Consider the following 22,255-nt stretch of genomic DNA (forward strand, 5'->3'; position numbering starts at 1 on the left):
GAAAAAGTCTTCCCGCAGTCCGAACAGCAATAAGATTCCTCTCTAGTGTGTATCTGCTGGTGCTGTTTAAGATAACCTAATTGTGAAAAACTCTTCCCGCAGTCATTACAGGAAAAAGGTTTCTCTCCAGTGTGTACTCTCTTATGGCCAGTAAGTTCAGATGATGTAATGAAACCTTTCCCACAGTCAGAACAAGAGTACGGTTTATTTCCAGTGTGTTTGTGCTGGTGCCTTTTAAGCGTGGCTAACTGACAAAAACCCTTCCCACAGTCAGAACAGCAATAAGGTTTCTCTCTAGAGTGTATGTACTGGTGCCTTTTAAGCTCACCTAACTGAGAACAACTTTTCCCACAGTCAGAACATGAATAAGGTTTCTCTCCAGTGTGAATGCGTTGGTGAACTTTGAGGTTACCTAATAAGGCGAAACCCTTCCCACAGTCAGAACAGGAGAAAGGCTTCTCTCCTGTATGTATGCGCTGGTGAATTTCAAGGAAACTTAAATGAGAGAAACACTTTCCACAGTCAGAACAGGAGTAAGGTTTCTCTCTTGTACATATGTTAATGTGTCTTTTTAAATCTGATTCATTTAGGAAACATTTTCCACAACAGGGGCAGGGGTGAGGCTGCTCATCTTTGCAGTCTTCCTGTTGATTCTCTTCAGATGTGATTGCTGAAGTTGATACATTTCCTACATCTGTGTGAAAAATATCAGAAAAATACATTAGTGCAGTGATACACATACAAATATATATAAATATACCCTACATCAATAGATTTATTATAATTCCACTAATTATTATTACATTTAACAACAGGTTTTTCATCTCAAGAAGTATTTGATATTATCCAAGCCTTTTCCATAATTCCATGACCTCCTTCATAATTTAATGATCAGAAGGGAAATTTCAATCAATTCAACTACTTTTTCCACCATACAATTTAAATGGGGTTGCTGAGGGGGCCTGCCACAACACGGCACCCCCATTTCCCTGTGGGTACTGTTCCATGACATATCTATATTGGCCATGCTTGACATACTGAGACATCCACTTCAATTAACACTCCCCAAACTCGGGCTATTATGTGAAATGTTGTGTAGTTATATATGCCAATTATGAATGATGGAAAAGTACCCAGGTTGGAAAATCCAAAAGAGCCCCTTTAGGGCTCTGCGCTAACATTTCTTCCAATGAGTACTTGAAGAATATGTAGAAATGTAGGAGAACATTTTTCAAGAAACAAAGAGCTTATTAAGCTAAAAGCAAGGATAACAGGATGATTGGTGCACACACAGTCAGAGGAGAGGCATGGCTGTTCTTGTAGATATTCCAATTTACGACTTGGAACAATGCAGACTGATTCATTTTGACAGCCCTAATATATATCAATCTGTATGTGGACATTGAAGTGACAGTAGCTTGGCTAACGCTGTTCTCAGCATCCTTAAAGTTAGCCACCTGGTGAAGGACTTCTCCTGGACCCCAACACATCAGCTCTGGTCAAAAAGGCACAGAGGCTGAAGAAAGCCTGTCCTCCAAGATCCTTGTGAACTTTTGAAACGCTGCCCAACCAAGAGCATTTTGACAAACTGCGCCACAGTATGGTTAAGCAGTTGCTCCATAGCCGACCGGAAGGCCCTGCAACAGTTGGCGAAAAGCGCCCAGCACATCACTGGTGCCCACCTTCCTGCCATCGTAGACCTCCACCACAAGCGGGATCATCATGGGCCCTTCACATCCAAGCCACAAACTGCTTGCCCTCCTACCATCAGGCAGGTGGTACAGGTCTTTTTGTTCCCGCACCAGCAAGCTCAGGAAGAGTTTCATCCCATCCACTGTAACCCTGGTGAACTCTGTGACCCAGATTTCACCCCCCCCCCCACACCTCTCAGGGACCTTGTTGCACTACTTCCTTGTACTACTCTGACACTGCCTTGCAAAGCCAGATAATGGAATTTTTCTGTTGAACCTCACCGCTGCTATCTCTGCATCCGGTTGATCATGCTACCTTACTGTATTACTCCTTCATTTGCCTCGTTTGCACATCTAGAATGCCATTTGTACCTGAAAAACTATTATCCAACTTGTAACATACACTACCTAATACTTGTAAACATTCTGCCCACCTCTATTTGCCTTAATTGCACATTTAGTATTGCCATTTGTACTGCATTTGCCTACACATTCCACTCATAATATACATATACTTAATACTTGTACATTTTCTGCCCACGATTTGCACTCCTGGTTAGATGCTAACTGCATTTCATTGTACTGTACTTGCACTGTTCAATGACAATACATTTGAATCTAATCTAAATACAGCATTGTGTTGCTGAATGTATCACACAGTGCTCTTCCAAAAGAGTGTTTCCTATAATACATTCACTGTGGCTGGTAGAGCAGTTTTTGCTAAGTAAGGCAATATGTACTTTATATACCATGATTTGCATTGTGGCCAAGGGAAGGTTTGGAGTAAAACACAAGAAACACTAACATACATGTTCTGACTCTACACCCTCCTGAGTATTTCCTACAATACATTCACTGCAGCATAAAAACTATAATTCCACCATGAGGCTTTATGTATTCAATATAAAATGATTTTCATTGAATGAATTGTTGAACCTGGAACATTGGGGATTGAGGCTGATTCCTCTCACCCTAGAAACTCTCCCTCTGGCAGAAGGTTGTGGTCTCATGACCAAAACCTTTCGCCACAACAACAGTTACTTTCCTACAGCAGTTGTGTCAAAGATGTTGTGGCGGTGTGCAGGGAAAAGGAGCCAAATGCAGGAACTATAGTTGTCAATTCTTTATCCAAGTATATGAGGTGTAATCCCCAAAATCAAAAAAGAGAAACAACTGAACACATCCGTAAAAATCCCCTAGAGAAGGGAGCGTCGAAGCGCAAACAAACGAATCCAGTGTTCAGACAATGCACGGTACACTACATCAAACATGGAACAATACCACACAAAGACTCCCAGAAACACAGGAACTAATATAGGAAACCTAATGAGGGAATGGACACCATGTGCGTGCAATAACAAGACATGACAGTGCTGTGGGAGGAGGAACGGCGTGACTAGAAGGCCGGCGATGACGCACGCCGAATACCATATACTTCTTCCACGCACGTCCTCGTTACAAGTAGGCCTCATGAACACACCCCCGGAGCCAAACTGACTATTGTCTGCTCCCCACATACACACACAACCGTCAACTGGACAAATCTACACTCACCTAAAGGATTATTAGGAACACCATACTAATACTGTGTTTGACCCCCTATCGCCTTTAGAACTGCCTTAATTCTACGTGGCATTGATTCAACAAGGTGCTGAAAGCATTCTTTAGAAATGTTGGCCCATATTGATAGGATAGCATCTTGCAGTTGATGGAGATTTGTGGGATGCACATCCAGGGCACAAAGCTCCCGTTCCACCACATCCCAAAGATGCTCTATTGGGTTGAGATCTGGTGACTGTGGGGGCCATTTCAGTACAGTGAACTCATTGTCATGTTCAAGAAACCAATTTGAAATGATTCGAGCTTTGTGACATGGTGCATTATCCTGCTGGAAGTAGCCATCAGAGGATGGGTACATGGTGGTCATAAAGGGATGGACATGGTCAGAAACAATGCTCAGGTAGGCTGTGGCATTTAAACAATGCCCAATTGGCACTAAGGGGCCTAAAGTGTGCCAAGAAAACATCCCCCCACCATTACACCACCACCACCAGCCTGCACAGTGGTTACAAGGCATGATGGATCCATGTTCTCATTCTGTTTACGCCAAATTCTGACTCTACCATCTGAATGTCTCAACAGAAATCAAGACTCATCAGACCAGGCAACATTCTTCCAGTCTTCAACTGTCCAATTTTGATGAGCTTGTGCAAATTGTAGCCTCTTTTCCCTATTTGTAGTGGAGATGAGTGGTACCCGGTAGGGTCTTCTGCTTGAAAAAAAATCTTGTTTGTTGTGAAACTTACTTGGCAATAAAACTTTCTGATTCTGATAAAACCAGTTCTTACCTTGATTCATTAAATCCCCAACATTCTTCTCCTCCTCATTTTTTATTTTAACATTCAGTCCAAGTATTTGACTTTTGTCTTCCTGCTTTACTGATGTCATCTCTGAATCCACCAATAAACACTGAGCTCCACTGTCACAATCAGCATCTAGTGGTTCTTGTTTGAGTTCAGTGTGGAAGGAGAGCAGCAGGTTGGGTTTGTCCTCCATCACCTAAAATAAAGACCAAATCAGGCCCATACATGACTGATGAACATGTTTGATGGGAAAAACACAATCACAGGTTCATAACAGATCCAGGTCACAGACCCAGGTCACAGATCCAGGTCACAGATCCAGGTCACAGATCCAGGTCACAGATAAGGGTGGGCGATATGGACTAAGAATTATATCTCGATATTTCTGGCAATTTTGACGATAACAATTATTAGACAATATCCTTTAAAAATGTGTTTTTAAAAGTCTGAGTTACTAAATCACTGATGATAATAATGGGCACAATGTTGAATGAAAATGTTCTTTAAAATGTAAGATTTCAAGTAAAAACCAATTCAAAGACATACAAAATACAAAGTGAACTAGTGTAGGAACACTGAACTCTGAGTAAACATTCAGCTGTACACCTCTGCTGTAATGTAAATTGTGCAGCATACAAGCAAGATGAAATCATAATAATAAACAAAGGGCTGTGTTCTGTAACATACTGCACGCATCCATGTCCTTTTGGCCTAATTGCCTTACAACCTATGGCCTTATTGAACAAATGCCTAACTACAAGTCCTGCCCAGTTCAAATATTACACAAAAATAAAAAGGACAATCTGCCCAAAAGGTGCACTTCCGAATCAGATGATCTTAAATAATATAAAATATATTTATACATTTGTTGACACATGACATTCATGTAAACAAAGTCCACAATTTACAAATAAAAAATGGTCATTATTATTACAGCACACACTGGTATGGACAGATGCTGGAACTTTATAGAACATTATAGGCCAACTGCTCACTGTTCACATGTACATTTACTTCAAATGATGAGCCAAGAACACCAGTCTGTCCACAGTGTCCGGGTTAAGTGCAGCCCGGTGACATTACAACATTTCCTCCAGGGCTGAATGCCCTTTCTGAAGGGCTATTTGAGGCAGGGCTGCATAGATATTTTTAAGCAATTTTCCACAGTCTGGGGACATTCACCTCTTGTGATTTCCACCAATCAAGTGGATTAACATCACTGTCCACCTCAGGTATCAGTAAGTTGATCTTGAGCTCCTTTTCAATGGCAGTGGCCAGTGACTCCTCTCCTCTGACTTTGTTTTTTGAAGTAACTCCTCAAATATTTTTTGGTCTTTTTTGCAGCCTCCCATCATCACCACCACCACCAATTGCTCCACCTTCTGCAGCAGTAGCCATAGCTGCAGCAGTTGAGGGGCCTGGGGTAGGGCTGTCTTCCACTGTCATAGCCATGAGTTCAGGGGTAATTGTTGACGCAATGGCTTTAATCTGGTCATCATCATTGTAACGGTTTTAACAGGTCATCCACGCAGTCTTCTTTGTACTTGGTGTTCAGGTACTCCAGGATGGTTGTTTTTATTTGTTTGGTTAGGTCTGTGTCATCAGATTTCACTGCCAGGACCTCAGAGTTGAACAATGCCAAGACAGGTTTGAGGTAGGACACTGTTACAAGTTGCTCACCTGAAAGAGCATCTGTAAACTCTAACAGAGGACTGAGCGCTTTGCTCACAGATTCAAGCACATCAACATCTTCCATGTTGGAATAAGATGCCTGCACTCTTTGTCTGCATCCAGCACATGACGAATGGCCTTCTCTTGCTCAATAAATCTCTCTACCATAAGCTGTCTTGAGTCCCATCTTGTTGGCAATTCTGTGATGAGTTTATGCTCTGGGAGCTTCAGCTGAGCCAATTTCACAGTTAAAGGATGTGATGTCCTTGTCAGACATGTTGGCTTAATAGTAGCCTAACTTTACACTAAATTTGTATGCATTTGTTTATTGCAGTTTAATTACTGTTAATTTAATGTAGTATTTGTTCAATTGTCAATTACAAACACCTACTGCAAAAGCTTTGCCAATGTTTTTTCCTTTTTGAAAAAAAAGTATATCTATTTGTCATTCCAACAAACAAAATAACTTTCACATTAACTGCATTTTATAAAGTAGGCCTGGGGTCCAGGGTATTCATGAGTTCTATAAAGCCCTCTCTCTCCACCAGCTGAATCGGCATTATTCATTTTCCTATAAACTTGGTGATAGCATTTGTAATGTCTTCCAATCTGTTGCTTTTCTTATTGTATGGCACATTTCTGCTAAACGACTCCGCTAAAGTTTGCTGAGTGTGTTGTGCAGCAGGCACCTTAGCCGATGTTGGCTTTTCTTGGGCAGCGGAGTCTCAAAGCTTTTCATACTCTTGGTATTCCTTGCTATGGTTGGTTCGTAGGCGGTGAAACAAGTTGGTCGTCGAGCTGCTCTTAACAGCGACATGTTTCCGACACACCTTGCAGAGTGCCGTCTTTTGTGCAACATCAGTCTTCTCAAAACCAAACCACATCCATGCAAGTGAGGTTGATCCACGTTTAGCAACTAAATCATCCGAGGTAGACTGCGAGGCTGTGGGTGTCTGAACGTTATCTCCTTCTGTCAAAGGTTTAGCCCACGTTAACGGGTGTTGCGGTCATGTGAGGTAACCATGCCTGTGAGAGATGACGTGACCAAGTAGGCCCAATAGCGATCATGTGACTTGCCCTGCTGCAGCCAAGGGCTTCTGCTGCACGCACCACTGATTTCGTGAATGTGTCCCTGTCCACTAGGGACCAAGAGACAGGGTGGGCAACCGACTGACCGACAGGGCAAAATATATGTTCTATGTATCCATTAATGAGGCAATAACTGATTGGACTAAAACATTAATAAAACATGAGGGCATTTTTTTGAGTAAAATGTTGATGTTTGATTTAGTCATTTTGACAATAACTAGACTAATTAAAATTATATGAATGTGACCAAATCTGAATGATATTTTAGTTTATAATATCACATGATTGATGATGTCCGAAACTTTGTTTGACCAAGTTCTTTTCAAACCGGAATGCAATACCAAATTAACGTGTCTCTATAGGCCTACTGTAGCCCAACCGCACAGACTGCTGACCCTGGAACATAGAATTCAGATTTCAGCGGTAAGAGTAATTCTACTCAGAGATTGCTTATATTATTCTTACATAACATTTGATTCAAGAAAACATTGTAGCCAGGCAGTAACTATGGGAAGTTGGCTTGCAGCGTTTTGTCAGTTAAAGACGCATTATTGATTACTGACCCTATTCTTAAACCTGCAAGTGTGGCTGAGACATGCAATATGTTGTGCATATCTGCGCAATCTCTAAGTAGAATTACTCTTGCCTCTGAAATCTGGATGGCAGGCTATGTATGAGGGTCAGCATCTAGCTGTAGGAGGGACAGCCACCGTTAGGATTAGCTAAAGACAGCATCTTCGGTGTAGCTATTCATATGGTGCAACAGAGCCGACTGCAAAAGGGTAATTCCAATGATTTATTTACATGTGTAACAAGACAATATGTAATTACTACAATAAAAGTGTGTGTAGTTACACACTTGGAATAACATCCTACAGAAGTGTAATCACCTATACCTGTGGTATTACATTGTTGTTAATACAGTTGTTACTTTGTATTTACATTGCAGTTACATAGTAATAAGTGTCTACTTAACAGGAAGTGTTAGACAAAGTTTCTATCCATAAATACTTTTTCAATGCTAAGGCTGCACCAGAAGATTTCAAACTAAACAGGACACTATAAAAAGTCAGGTGCAGGTGGTAACAGGTTAAATAAATAACCACATAAATAATGAGGAACAGGTGTCTCGGTGGTGTGCGCTGCTGCAATCATTTCCTGCTGGCCATTAGTACGCTGGTGAGGTACAGTGACTTGGGATGAAATTATTTCTAAAGGAAACTTTTAAATGATCTATGCTTGATAAGTTGAGAGAATGCACTGCTTGGACCTGGGATGAATATATCAAAATGTAAAAAAGTTATTCAAAAAGGAAACATTAAAATGTTTGTCCGTACCTCATTATTTGTGAACAAGTTGAGGGTCTTAGATGTCATGAGGAATATATGGATGCGATTTGGGAAGAATCTCTCAAAAATGTTAAAAGCCATTTCATTATTTGTGAAAAATCGAAGTTGACGCTCTCAGACAAAGTAATGTAGACTATAGTGGTGCGATTTGAGAAGAAAATCAGAAATATCTATTTCAAGTTACAAGCTACCTACTGTATTATAAAAGCCATCGTTCTGAGGATTGCACTTCCTTCCTTCCGCGCGTTGATATAGCCTTGTCCGACACTAAGCACTCTGCGGTCGGCAGACCGAAGACAGTTTTGCCGGTACATGGGAGTAGTAGAATGTGTGGCCGACGGAACTAACTTGCCTGGTTAATTTATTTTTTCTTAGGTTTTCCGTTTGGAACTGGACAAATGCTAATATAATGCTAACGCTCTGTAGTGCCTTCCGTTGCAAGGTAGGAGAATACCTACAAACGTTACAGCCTTGTTTTATGATCTGGATAACCGTATACTGATTTACATTTCATGGAGAACATTAATGTTTTTATTTGAATAAACAGTAAGGATCACCGCCATTTAATATTTCAAAATGAGTAGTATTTATATCGAACTGAAAAAGACACATAAGAAGAATATAGTTGTTTTATCACTTACCATTTCAGCTACTGTGATTTCTGATTGTATTTCACGAAATGAAACTATACCAAAACTAATCAAACTTCATCCAACAACATGCTCCAACACCGTGAATAATTATTATTCTTGTTTTTGTTATTGTTGTTGTTCTTCTTCTACTTCTTGGTCTTCTTCTTCTTTAATTTTCACAGTGGTTGGCAACCAACGTTTCCGGTGCATTGCCTCCTATAAATGGACTGGAGTATGGACCAGAAAAAGAGGAAAGTCTAAATCGCCCCCCTATAGAAACTAAATACGTTATTAAATACTACATCCAAGAGCATTGTTCGTTAAATCTAATATAAATCCCTATATTATTATCCCATAACTATAACTTTACACTGAAGTAAAATGTGTTAAACTGTTTTCATGTCTTTGCTGGTAGTGATCACGTTACCTAGTCTGGTGTAGTGACGTAATTCCAAGTCGTTTGGGTGAGCCGGCTCTTTTGACTCCGTTCACCGTAAAGAGACGACTCATTTGGCTCTGGAACGGTTCTTCTTTCAAAATCCTCAAAATAACAGCAAAATATGCAAATCTCAAAACCCGCCCCTGGTAGAATTATGTTAGTGTGAAATGGATGTTTTTAATAGGTAATATGTATATTACCTGTCATAATTATTAGCAGCTGATCTCACCCTACTGGAAAAATGCAAGTGGAATACAAAGACAGGTGCTGGTCATAAAATTAGAATATCATTAAAATTATTTCAGTAATTCCATTCAAAAAGTGAAACTTGTATAATGTATACATTCATTTCACACAGACTGATATATTTCAAGTGTTTATTTCTTTTAATTTTGATGATTATAAATGACAACTAATGAAAACCCCAAATTCAGTATCTCAGAAAATTTGAATATTGTGAAAAGGTTCAATATTGAAGACACCTGGTGCCACACTTTAATCAGCTAATTAAACCAAAACACCTGCAAAGGCCTTTAAATGGTCTCTCAGTCTAGTTCTGTAGGCTACACAATCATGGGGAAGACTGCTGACTTGACAGCTGTCCAAAAGACGACCATTGACACCTTGCATAAGGAGGGCAAGACACAAAAGGTCATAGCTAAAGAGGCTGGCTGTTCACAGAGCTCTGTGTCCAAGCACATTAATAGACAGGCTAAGGGAAGGAAAAGATGTGGTAGAAAAAATTGTACAAGCAATAGGGATAACCGCACCCTGGAGAGGATTATGAAACAAAACCCATTCAAAAATGTGGGGGAGATTCACAAAGAGCGGACTGCAGCTGAAGTCAGTGCTTCAAGAACCACCACACACAGACGTATGCAAGACATGGGTTTCAGCTGTTGCATTCCATTTGTCAAGCCACTCTTGAACAAGACACAGCTTCAGAAGCGTCTCGTCTGGGCTAAAGACAAAAAGGACTGGACTGCTGCTGAGTTATGTTCTTTGATGAAAGTAAATTTTGCATTTCCTTTGGAAATCAAGGTCCCAGACTCTGGAGGAAGAGAGGAGAGGCACAGAATCCATGTTGCATGAAGTCCAGTGTAAAGTTTCCACAGTCAGTGATGGTTTGGGGTGCCATGTCATCTGCTGGTGTCGGTCCACTGTGTTTTCTGAGGTCCAAGGTCAACGCAGCCATCTACAAGGAAGTTTTAGAGCACTTCATGCTTCCTGCTGCTGACCAACTTTATGGAGAAGCAGATTTCATTTTCCAACAGGACTTGGCACCTGCACACAGTGCCAAAGCTACCAGTACCTGGTTTAAGGATCATGGTATCCCTGTTCTTAATTGGCCAGCAAACTCGCCTGACCTTGTGAAGAGGAAGATGCGATACGCCAGACCCAACAATGCAGAAGAGCTGAAGGCCACTATCAGAGCAACCTGTGCTTTCATAACACCTGAGCAGTGCCACAGACTGATTGACTCCATGCCACACCGCATTGCTGCAGTAATTCAGGCAAAAGGAGCCCCAACTAAGTACTGAGTGCTGTACATGCTCATACTTTTCAGTTGGCCAACATTTCTAAAAATCCTTTTTTTGTATTGGTCTTAAGTAATATTAAAATTTTCAGAGATACTCAATTTGGGATTTTCATTAGTTGTCAGTTATAATCATCACAATTAAAAGAAATAAATATTTGAAATATATCAGTCTGTGTGTAATGAAGGAGTATAATATACAAGTTTCACTTTTTGTATGGAATTACTGAAATAAATCAACTTTTTGATTGTATTGTACTTTTATGACCAGCACCTGTACACAACAGTGATGTAAAAAAACAGAAAATTAATAAACTGCTCTTCATGTTCCTGAACAAAATAATGTAAAAAATAAAACCTTAAAATCAGCCCTAACCCTAACAGGCAGCCAATGTAAAGTGGCTAGTACTGGTGTAATGTGTTAAATTTTTTTCGTTCTAGTTAGGATTCCAGCAGCCGTGTACAGCACTAACTTAAGTTTATTTATTGATTTGTCAGGGTAACTGAAAAGTAGGGAATTGCAGTAATCTAGTCTAGAATTAACAAAAGCATGGATTAGATTTTATGCATCAGTTTTTGATAAAAAGTTTCAGATTTTTGCCTTGTTTCGAAGATGAAAATAAGCAACTCTTGAGACAAGGGTAACGCCAAAGTTTCTTACAGTTTTTTTGGGATACGACCATGCAGCCGTCGAGGTTCACAGTGAGATCTGCCAACAAAGCACTTTGTTTCTTGGGTCCTAAAAGGGATGAACTCTCCAATAGGTTTCATTGCTGTACATGTTTTGTATTGTTTGTTACAGGTAAATGTTTACTGGATGAAGAATCCTACAATACCACGTGTCTAGCTTTGGAGGGTGCTAATTGAATAAATGTAAATGTGTGAATGCCGGTTTCTTTGTTTTAATTGTTTTAGCCAAGGTGAGGTGATCCTATTATAGATGCAATGGGGGAGTTTTCAATCGATCTGTCTGGGTGGGGTACATCAGGAACCTCAACTTATTACCCCAAAACATACACTTGTGCTCAACTTAGGTTCCTTGAACTATCATTAACAGAAGCTTGAAATAAGTGAGAGGACATATTACCCCAAAACATACACTTGTGCTCAAAAGTTTAGATACCCTTGGAGAATTGATAATATATGTACCATTTGTAAAGAAAACATGAGTGAGCAGGCAAAACACATCTTTTATTTTTTATGGGATTCAGAATCAACTGTAGGTCATAACAGAATGGTCCGTTCTACTTTGTAAATCCTTTGTGAATCTAAGTAATTCCCTCTCTAAATGTTCCTTGAGTTGTGCTTGGTGTTGTCTTAGCAAGACAGGAGCTTTGGACCTCACCTTCAGGGATTTCAATCTGTCCAGTTAGGAAGCACAGGAAATTGTGAATCCATGTCACCTGTTTTGGTGCAAATTAAATTGATAACAGTTGCACTGGAGAGGCAACAGCAAGACAAGCCCCAAAAAGGGAATGGTTTTGCAGATGGTGGCCACAGACAATTGCTTTCTCCTTATCCTTCCTGACTGATGTTTCTCTAGTTTTGTGTTTTGCTAGTGTCCTTGTCACTACTGGTAGCATGAGGCGGTACCTGCAGCCCATTCAGGTTGCACAGGTAGTCCATCTCCTCCAGGATGGCACATATGTGCCGTATGTGCCGTCGCAAGAAGGTTTGCAGTGTCTCCCAGCACAGTCTCAAGAGCATGGAAGAGATACCAGGAGATGGGCTGTTACAAAAGGAGAGCTGGACAGGGCAGTAGAAGGGCATCAACCCAGCAGCAGGACCGGTATCTGCTCCTTTGTGTGTGGAGGACCAGGAGGAGCACTGCCAGATCCCTACCAAATGACATCCAGCGGGCTACTGGTGTGCATATTTATGACCAAACTGTCTGAAATGAACTCCTTGAGGGTGGCATAAGGGCCCAAAGTCCTCTAGTGGGACCTGTGCTCACGGCCCAGTACCGTGCAACATTTGCCAGAGAGCGCCACAGTTGGCAGGTCTGCCAGTGGCGCCCTGTTCTTTTCACAGATGAGAAGTTCATACGTGACAAACGTGAAAGGGTCTAGAGACACCATGCTAAATGTTATGCTGCCTGCAACATCATCCAACATGACCGGTTTGGCAGGTTAGGTACCGGAATGAAATCCTCAAACCCATCATCAGATCTTATGCTGGTGCAGGGGGCCCTGGGTTCCTCCTGGTGCTGGACAATGCCTGGCCTCATGGAGCCAGAGTCTATGTAGGTTGTTCCTGGATGACAGGCATGTGGGGGCCATACTGAGTCTCATTATGAGTTGCAGTGATATCAAATGTTTACTTTGACTTTCGTGTGAGTTTGAACCCAGCTCTAAATCAGTTGGTGATTTTGGTTTCCATTGACCATTATTATGTCATTTTTTTCTCAATTAATTGCACAATATACAGTAAAGAATTTGATCTTTAATATATTTAGTTTATCGAGACCTTATACGTGATTTCAGTGATCCCTTCATTTTTTGGATTGCTGTATTCTGAGGGAAACTGGATGACTGATACTTTTCCCAGTCAGAACAAGAGTAAGTCTGATCAAATGTGTGTACGCTGGTGATTTTTAAGGTTACCTAACCTAGAGAAACTCTTCCCACAATCGGAACAGACATAAGGCTTCTCTCCTGTATGCACTCTTTTATGTCTTTTAAGTTCAGATGATGTAATGAAACTATTCCCGCAAGCAGAACAAGAGTAAGATTTCTCTCCAACGTGTATGCGCTGATGAAGTTTAAACTTACTTAATATAGAAAAACCCTTCCCACAGTCAGAACATGAATGAATCATCTCTCTTGTGTGCACTCTCTTATGACTAGTAAGTTCAAAAGATGTAATGAAACCTTTCCCACACTCAGAACAAGAGTAAGGTTTATCTCCAGTGTGTTTGTGCTGGTGCCTTTTAAGACAACCTAATCGAGAGAAACTCTCCCCACAGTCAGCACAGGAATAAGGTTTCTCTCCAGTGTGTATGCGCTGGTGGCGTTTAAGATGACATAATACAGAGAAACACTTCCCACAGTCAGAGCAGGAGTAAAGCATCTCTCCTGTGTGCATTCTCTTATGGCAATTAAGTTCATATGATGTAATGAAACCTTTCCCACATTCAGAACAAGAGTAAGGTTTCTCCCTAGTGTGTATGTGCTGGTGCCTTTTAAGCCTACCTAATTGAGAGAAACTCTTCCCACATTCAGAACAGCAATAAGGTTTCTCTCCAGTGTGTATGCGCTGGTGAAGTTTAAGATGACTTAACGTAGAGAAACTCTTCCCACAATCAGAACAAAAGTAAGGCTTCTCTCCTGTGTGCACTCTCTGGTGGCTAATAAGTTCAGGTAATGTAATGAAACCTTTCCCACACTCAGAACAAGAGTAAGGTTTCGCTCCAGTGTGAATGTGCTTGTGCCTTTTAAAAGAACCTGCTTGAGAAAAACTCTTCCCACAGTCAGAACAGAAATAAGGTTTCTCTCCAGTGTGTATGCGGTGGTGATTTTTAAGCTTACTTAATTGAGAGAAACTCTTCCCACAGTCAGAACAGGAATAAGGTTTCTCTCCAGTATGTATGCCCTGGTGAAATTTAAAGCTTTGTAATTGCATGAAACTCTTCCCACAGTCAGAACAGGAATACGGTTTCTCTTCTGTATGTATGCGCTGGTGAATTTTAAGGCTACCTGAGAGAGAGAAACTCTTCCCACAGTCAGAACAGGAGTAAGGTTTCTCTCCAGTGTGTATACGCTGGTGAACATTAAGGTGACCTAATACGGAGAACCCCTTCCCACAGTCAGAACAGGAGAAAGGCTTCTCTCCTGTATGTATGCGCTGGTGACATTTGAAGATACTTAATTTAGAGAAATTCTTCCCACATTCAAAACAGCAATAAGGCTCCTCTCCTGTATGTTTGCGCTGGTGAGCTTTAAGGGTATTTAAATGAGAATAACTCTTCCCACAGTCAGAACAGGAGTAAGGCTTCGCTCTTGTACATATGTTAATGTGTTTTTTTAAATCTGATTCATTTAGGAAACATTTTCCACAACGGGGGCAGGGGGGAGACTTCTTATCTTTGCAGTCCTCCTGTTGTTTCTCTCCAGATGTGATTGCTGAAGTTGATACATTTCCTAGATCTGTGTGAGAAATATCAGAAAATGTCATGAGTACAGTGATACACCTACAAATATACATAAATATACTGTACATTAATACATGTATTATAATATTTACAGTAAAACATAGTACCCCTGTGGGTACAGTTCCATGACACACCTATACTGGCCACACAGACATACTGAGACATCCACTTCAAATAACACTCACCAAACTTGAGCTATTAGATGGAGTGGTGAGTAGGGATATATGCCAATTATGAATGATGGAAAAGTATCCAGGTTGGAAAATCCAAAAGAGCCCCTTCAGGGCGCTACGCTAACTTTTCTCCCAAGGAGTACATGCTCCTAAATGAAGAACTGTAGGAGCATACAGAAATTTAGGATCACAATAAAAAGTGTTCAAGTTAATTATCTAGAGATAATTTTTAGAAAAGGGTCAGAAGAGAGGCACGGCTGTTGTAGATATTCCAATTTCTGACTTGGAACAGCGCATACAATGATTAATCACAGGCATTGACAAGTTAGTTTTGACAGCCTTAAATCTATACGTCTATGTTCATAAATAATTATTCCGGTTTTCACATATTTATTTTTAAGGACATATGCAAGTGAAATACTCCCACTTTAGAGCCCTGGCCTTAACTACTCATTGGGATTTGATCATTAGACCATGTGCCTACTACTGACCCTACAACACCACTTCCAGCAGCATCTGGTCTCCCATCCTGGGACTGGCCTGCAACATCTTTGCTTAGCTTCGGAGGCAAACCAGCTTGGAATGCAGGATTCTATGCTGCTGCCTACTATCAGTGTGGCAGAGTGTCTGTTTAGTGTCCAAGTACATAATGGACTCTGAGGAAGAGTCCAAGACTTGTTGGGTTGGCAGGACAGGATTACCTACAAGATTAATAGAGGATGATGTTTTTTATGTTTTCCCGAAATTATCATTTATTTTGATAAGAAATTACAGCCTCACAAAAAAGCAATATCGCTCAGAAAAAGACAAGTACCCATGTGCTTCACGACCGCAACCATTGTGCCAGTGCCGAAGCAGTCGACTGCATCTAACCTGAATGACTTCAAACCAGTTGCACTCACCCCCATAATCACAAAGTGCTTCGAAAGACCAGTTCTGGCCCACCAGCCTCCCCCCAGCGCTGGATCCCTACCAGTTTGCCTACCGGTCGAACAGGTCTACAGAGGATGCCTTGTCAATGGGCCTGACCCATCTGGACAAAACCAACACCTATGTGAGAATGCTATTCATAGGCTTCAGCTCAGCATTCAACACGGTCATCCCCTCTAGGCTGGTCAACAAACCCCATGACCTGGGGATCAGCCCCTCTCTCTGCATCTGTACTTTGGACTTCCTGACCAACAGACCCCAGTCTGTCAGGTTAGACAACTTCACCTCCTCCACCCTGATCCTGAACACTGGTTCCACACTGGTACACAGTTCCAACACCATCTTCAAGTTCTCAGATGACACCACGGCAGTAGGCCCGGTTAGTGACAATGACGAGTCAGCCTACAGGGAAGACTGTAATGCGCTTGGCGGCATAGTGTGCAGACAACAACCTGGCCCTGAACGCTAAGAGAAGGAGCTCATTGTGGATTACAGGAAGTCTAAAGGCTGCAGCCACGCCCCAGTCCCGATCAATGGTACAAATGTGGAGCATGTGTCCAGCTTCAAATTCCTGGGTGTCCTCATCTCCAAGTATCTCTCCTGGAGCCCCAACACCTCTGCTCTGGTCGAAAAAGGCACAGCAGCGCCTGTACTTTTTGAGGAGGCTGAAGAAAGCCCGTCTGGACTTTTACCGCTGCACAATCGAGAGCATTCCGGCAAACCACCACCAAAGGTATGGGATGGAGGTCTGCCCTCCTCTATTTGCCTAAATTGCACATTTAGTATTGCCATTTGTACTGCATTTGCCTTCATTGCACATCTATACAGTATCTCACTGTACATTTTCTGTCCACGATTTGCACTCCTGGTTAGATGCTAACTACATTTCATTGTACTGTACTTGCACAGTTTATTGACAATACATTTGAATCTAATCTAAATATAGCATAGTGTTGCTGAATGTATCACACAGTGCTCCTCCAAAACTCATTTTATTTCATCTGCAGAGTGTTTCCTACAATAAATTCCCTGCGGCTTGTAGAATAGCTTTTGCTAAGTTAGGCAGTTTGTACTTCATATACCATGATTTGCATTGTGGCCAAGGGAAAGGTTGGAGTAAAACACGAGCAACACTAACATACATGTTCTGACTCGAGTTTTTCCTACAATACATTCACTGCAGCATATAAAACTATTTCCACCATGAGGCTTTGTTTATTCAATATTAAGTGATTTGTATTGGCTAAACTGTTGAACCTGGAACATGTTGAAAACCAGCAGTTTGCTAAATAAAGAGTTCTGCCCTGACTTTCCGGTTTTATGATTTTGTTCATGGATCAAAAATGTATAATTTATAACAACCCACTTGATAAATATTGGGGATGATGCCTCTCACCGTAGAAATGGACTATTCAGAACTCTCCCTCTGGCAGAAGGCTGTGGTCTCTCAGGACCGAAACAACAAGAACAGTTTGATTTCTTCAGCGCAGGCCTCATGAACACACCCCCGGAGCCATAATGACTATAGTCTGCTCCCCACATAAACACACAACCTTCAACTTGACAAATCTATTATATATTTACATATATATACACATTATACAAATCTTATTTGCTTTTATTTCTGTTGCACCAAGGAACAAATTCCTTGTTTGTTGGGAAACTTACTTGGCAATAAAACTCTGATTCTGATAAAAACAGTTCTTACCTTGATTCATTAAATCCCCAACATTCTTCTCCTCCTCATTTTTAATTTTAACATTCAGTCCCAGTATTTGACTTTTGTCTTCCTGCTTTACGGATGTCATCTCGGAATCCACCAATGAACACTGAGCTTTACTGTCACAATCAGCATCTTGTGGTTCTTGTTTGATCTCAGTGTGGAAGGAGAGCAGCAGGCTGGGTTTCTCCTCCATCTGATAAAATAAAGACCAAATCAGACCCACACATGACTGATGAACATGTTTGATGGAATAAAATACACAATTGAGGGAAAAAAAATAACACAATCACAGGTTCATAAGAAATGACCTGGTTCATGGATAAGGTGTATTTTATAAGGGAATGGTGCAAAGGCTTTATTGCATCTTCGGCAAGCAACAGCTGATTTTCCATACCAATTAAATTGCAATTTTACAGGACCATGTAAGAGGAACCAACAAGAGTGAACATCTCAGGCCCTGTCCACTAGCGACAGACAAGACAGGGTGGGCGACCATTATGGCTTTGTAATGTTTCAATGCCATTTCTCCAGAATAGAAAACCATTTTCTACAACACAAACTTCCTGGTGCCATTGGCTATCAAGGAAAGTTTTGAACTTGGTTGTAAGAAGAGAGGTATTCAAAGAAAAAATATTTTCCAATAAAGATGACTCCCCAGATGTCGGCATGGAATAAGTTAGCCCCCAGGCAGCTCAAAAATATGTCCTCATGATCGGTGGAGGACTTGGCTTCATTATGAATCAAACTTTTGACTATTTGTTGGAAATCTCCATTGAGCTACAGTGACACTGGTCATGGCCCTCCTGTATGGGCGGGGTCACAAAGATCTGCGTGCCCATATATGGTAGTAGGACCTAGACCAGGGATGGTATCATCACCATAGTTTATTATAATAGGAGGAGTTTGGAAAGAGAGGTTCTGCTTTCAGATTCATACCCTCCCTGCCAGGCTGTCAGATCAATCGCGTGACCGAAAACTATGTTTACCACGGGGTAGCGAATACGACGAATGAACGTGAAGCTATGAAGCTCTACAGTTTCGATGCAGTGTACCAGAAGCTTGTTTCAATCTACAACATCATGTGACCAATGATGTTCGAAGCATCCAACGTCACAAGCTCCTCCGAGTTCCAACCGGGCCCAACAGGTGTTGTTTTCGGAATGGCAGTTTTGAAAGTGCGTGCGTGCATAAAAGTTTATGAAATTCGGTCACTTCAAGGGTTGTCAGAAAGAGTTTGAGACACACATGCAAATGGAAATTAGAGAGAAGTATTTGAATGAAGAAAGTTGGTCAATGGAGTCATTAAATAGAGCTGGTTATTTGATAATCAAAGAACATTACTTTGAGTCACACAAGTGAAGTGTTGGCTAGCTATTATTTGAGAGTCATACCAAAGTAGTTAATTTGAAAAGTAGATAATACGTGTTGCTTAGCCAGCTTCTTGGAAAGGGTAATATGATTGTGTATGAGAGCAATGGAGAAATTGGACAGTTCATTTTGTCAACTTAGTGACGAAAATGTGTTTAATGCCCATTCTTTTCAGTGGCAGTTAACAAGACGACAACTGACAGTCTTATTTATCTACCATGGTTGGAAAGGAGGATTTTGGAAAGAGAGTATCTCAGAGAGCTCTGACCTTGCAGGGAGGCATCACCAAAGACCTGGCCGCCAGTAATTGCAATATCATTAACATGATTGATGAGGGATTTTCCACACAATGTATTCATTAATGGAAATTGTGACTAGCAGTCGTATGGGAATGTCACTTCCATATAAAATCGATTGATATCAGTGTTATGGACGACACCGCGTGTTTTCGTCTGCACCAATGCAACCAACTCCAATGGCCTAGCTAACGTTAATGAGGCCAGCTAAATCTCTTGTTAAACATACAGCGTTAGCTAAATGAATAAACGTAATACAGGAGAAAAACGAACCAATCCAACCTTCTCCACAGCAAACAATGCTGTCATTGGTGGGTCATTTTAACAGTTGGAATGGGTCACCTGACATTATATTATTACCGGTACATTTGTCTCAAGATACCTTGTTATATTGGCGGCACTACGCTACTGACCACCCATAAAACCAATGGCCATTTAGGTAAAACTGCAGAATTTCTCCTTCACCCCCAAACAATCGCATTATTGACCCGCCCTGATCGAATGTAGAAATAGCTGTCAGAGCTATTTCTGACAGTTATTTCTAGCAATGTATATATACACATCCCCAAAGTTCAGCTCCGGCAGGGATGTCGCTGTTTCTAACGATGTAAATAATCCAGCGGGTGCTGTATTTGGGTCACAAGTGCCTAAGATTTGCTGTTTGTTAGCATTTGTTTGTTTTTCATGTTGTGTGGGGTGATCTAAACACTCATGGGCTGTTAAGGTAGACCAATCTTCATAGATTTCCCAGTGTAAGACGCCATGTTTTAACAATGTTTTGCCTGCCAGGCTTTCAGAGCAACTGAAATCATGATTACCTCGGGGTGCTCATCATGTGAATACATGAGATGACTCCTTGTCCAGAAGTTATTTGATAGTAGTCATGGAACCATAATTTGAGTCATACAAGAGAATAATTTTGTGTTGGCTAGCTATTATTTCAGTCATACAAAAGAGTGAGTAATATGAGAAGTAGACAAGACAATTCTTAATAAATGTTTGCTTAGCTAGATTCTTGTAAAGGGTAATATGGTTGATAGGGCAATATGGTATGAGAAAGCAACGAAGAATGTGTGTGACAATAATCATTTCGTCAACAATGTCTGTTCTTGTGTTTTAAAGTCCTGGTAATAAACAAAAACATTTATACTCGCTAGAAGTCATCAAGAATTGGCCAATACATAACTGTTCGAGCCCCTCCTCTACTCACCAGTCACTTCTATCTGCAGGGCCGGAACTAAGCTTGCCTGGTTGTTTTCTTTTTTGTTAGGTTTTCTGTTTGGAACTGGACTAATGCTAATGCTCTATAATTCCTCCCGTTGCAATGCCTACAAACGTTACAGCTTTGTTTTATGATCTGGATAATCGGATACTGATTTACATTTCATGAAGAACATTAAATAATGTTTATATTTGAATAAACAGTACTTATTACCGCCATTTAACCTTTCAAAATGCGGAGTATCTAAATAGAACTGAAAAAGACAAAGAATAATTTAATCACTTACCATTTTAGCTACGTTCATTTCTGCATGTATTTCACTAAATTAAACTACGCCGAAGTCCGATAACCTACTTTAACTTACTAACAACGTGCTACAACACAATTAATTCAGCTTCATCATCTTCTTCTTCTCTGGGGTTAATGGCGGATCGCAATCAACATTTAGGTGCATAACGCCACCTACTGTACAAGAGTGTGTAACATTTCATTTTTCCAGCTCTTAGATTTTACCTGCTAGCCCTGTATTACTTAAGAAAGTAAAAAGTGACTCCCTCTCCTCTTTTCCCAGAAGTCCTAACAGATTCCACTCTCTGCCCACCCCTTTAACTTCATAACACAACTTCTCTCTTTCCTCTTAATACCTAGGGCAATTCAGCTTCATCTGCTGCATATTTAATTTTTATATGGCGGTTGTCAACCACCGTTTCCGGTGCATTACCGCCACCATCTGGACTGGAGTGTGGACCAGACCCCCGGGAAGAAAGTCTGACCCCCCCCCCCCCGATTCTCCATAAAGAGGTGGTTCATTTGACTCCCGAACGGCTCTTCGTTTTAAATCCTGAAAATAATCCCAGTGGGAATCCCAAGGGAAAATGTGCAAACTGTAAAAACAAACAAGTGGGTTAGAGTTATGATAGAGAGAAATTGATGTTCAAATAGGTTATATATTACCTGTACTAATTATTAATTAATTAAATACAATAAAAAAAAGGTGCCAAAATGTGATGATAGCCAATTTACAATGTCCATGGAGCTTCCCAGCCACTTGTCAGCTTGTGGCATAGTCAAGGATCAAACCTAGTCTGTGGTGGTCAGGTTGGTTCCTAAAGTGTTCTTCATAAAATGAAAATCATAATGTAGTTATTAAAATAACTGCCATGAACAAAACAAAGCTGTAACGATACAAGAACAAAACAATGGTTTCCCCGATGCAGATTAAGCTTAGTTCTGGACAAGGGAGATTTACATTTATCTTGACCTCTTTTTATCCAGGACAAGGCTTGATTGTTATTCTATTGGTTGGTTAGATTTCTAGTGATGTGCCGAATTGAAAAAACTGGCCAAAACCACATGTATGAAACCCAGGTCTATTGTTATGATATTGTTATTGTGTTAGTCATATTTCCTCCATTATTTGTGTATTTTATTCCCATCCATTACCGTTCATCAGTCATGTATGGGTCTGATTTGATCTTTATTTTAGGAGATGGAGGACAAACCCTGCCTGCTGCTCTCCTTCCAAACTGAGATCAAACAAGGGTCATTGGATTATTCTATGGAAATGTCCACATTGACCGACCTGTTTAACCAGGTTTCTGACAGTTGCAGAATATCCAAGT

The 22,255-nt window shown here is 40.8% G+C and overlaps 2 protein-coding genes and 1 long non-coding RNA gene across 6 annotated transcripts in view; 1 reads left to right on the forward strand and 2 right to left on the reverse strand.

The window, feature by feature from the left end:
• LOC105027450 (zinc finger protein OZF-like) overlaps positions 1-22,255 on the forward strand; it is a 541,343-nt gene that overhangs the window by 244,109 nt on the left and 274,979 nt on the right. The gene's annotated exons all lie outside the window — the stretch shown is intronic.
• Positions 540-9,489, reverse strand: LOC105027438. The gene is made up of 3 exons (XR_004574845.1): positions 8,805-9,489; positions 4,040-4,250; positions 540-694 (listed from the first exon to the last, which is right to left on the reverse strand). It is a non-coding gene; the product is annotated as an uncharacterized LOC105027438 (long non-coding RNA).
• On the reverse strand, positions 12,577-21,219 carry LOC105027437 (gastrula zinc finger protein XlCGF57.1-like). 2 transcript variants are annotated; one of them, XM_010899541.4, is made up of 3 exons: positions 20,920-21,219; positions 17,733-17,940; positions 12,577-14,916 (listed from the first exon to the last, which is right to left on the reverse strand). In XM_010899541.4, the coding sequence occupies exons 1-3, from the start codon at positions 20,935-20,937 to the stop codon at positions 13,340-13,342; spliced, it is 1,803 nt and encodes a 600-aa protein (XP_010897843.1). In that variant the 5' UTR covers positions 20,938-21,219; the 3' UTR covers positions 12,577-13,339. The 2 variants fall into 2 exon arrangements, with proteins under 2 accessions (XP_010897843.1, XP_019896458.1); XM_020040899.3 differs by lacking the exon at positions 12,577-14,916 and adding an exon at positions 17,391-17,470 and having other exon boundaries at positions 20,920-21,217.

Source organism: Esox lucius, chromosome 20, assembly GCF_011004845.1.
Source record: "Esox lucius isolate fEsoLuc1 chromosome 20, fEsoLuc1.pri, whole genome shotgun sequence".
NCBI lineage: Eukaryota > Metazoa > Chordata > Actinopteri > Esociformes > Esocidae > Esox > Esox lucius.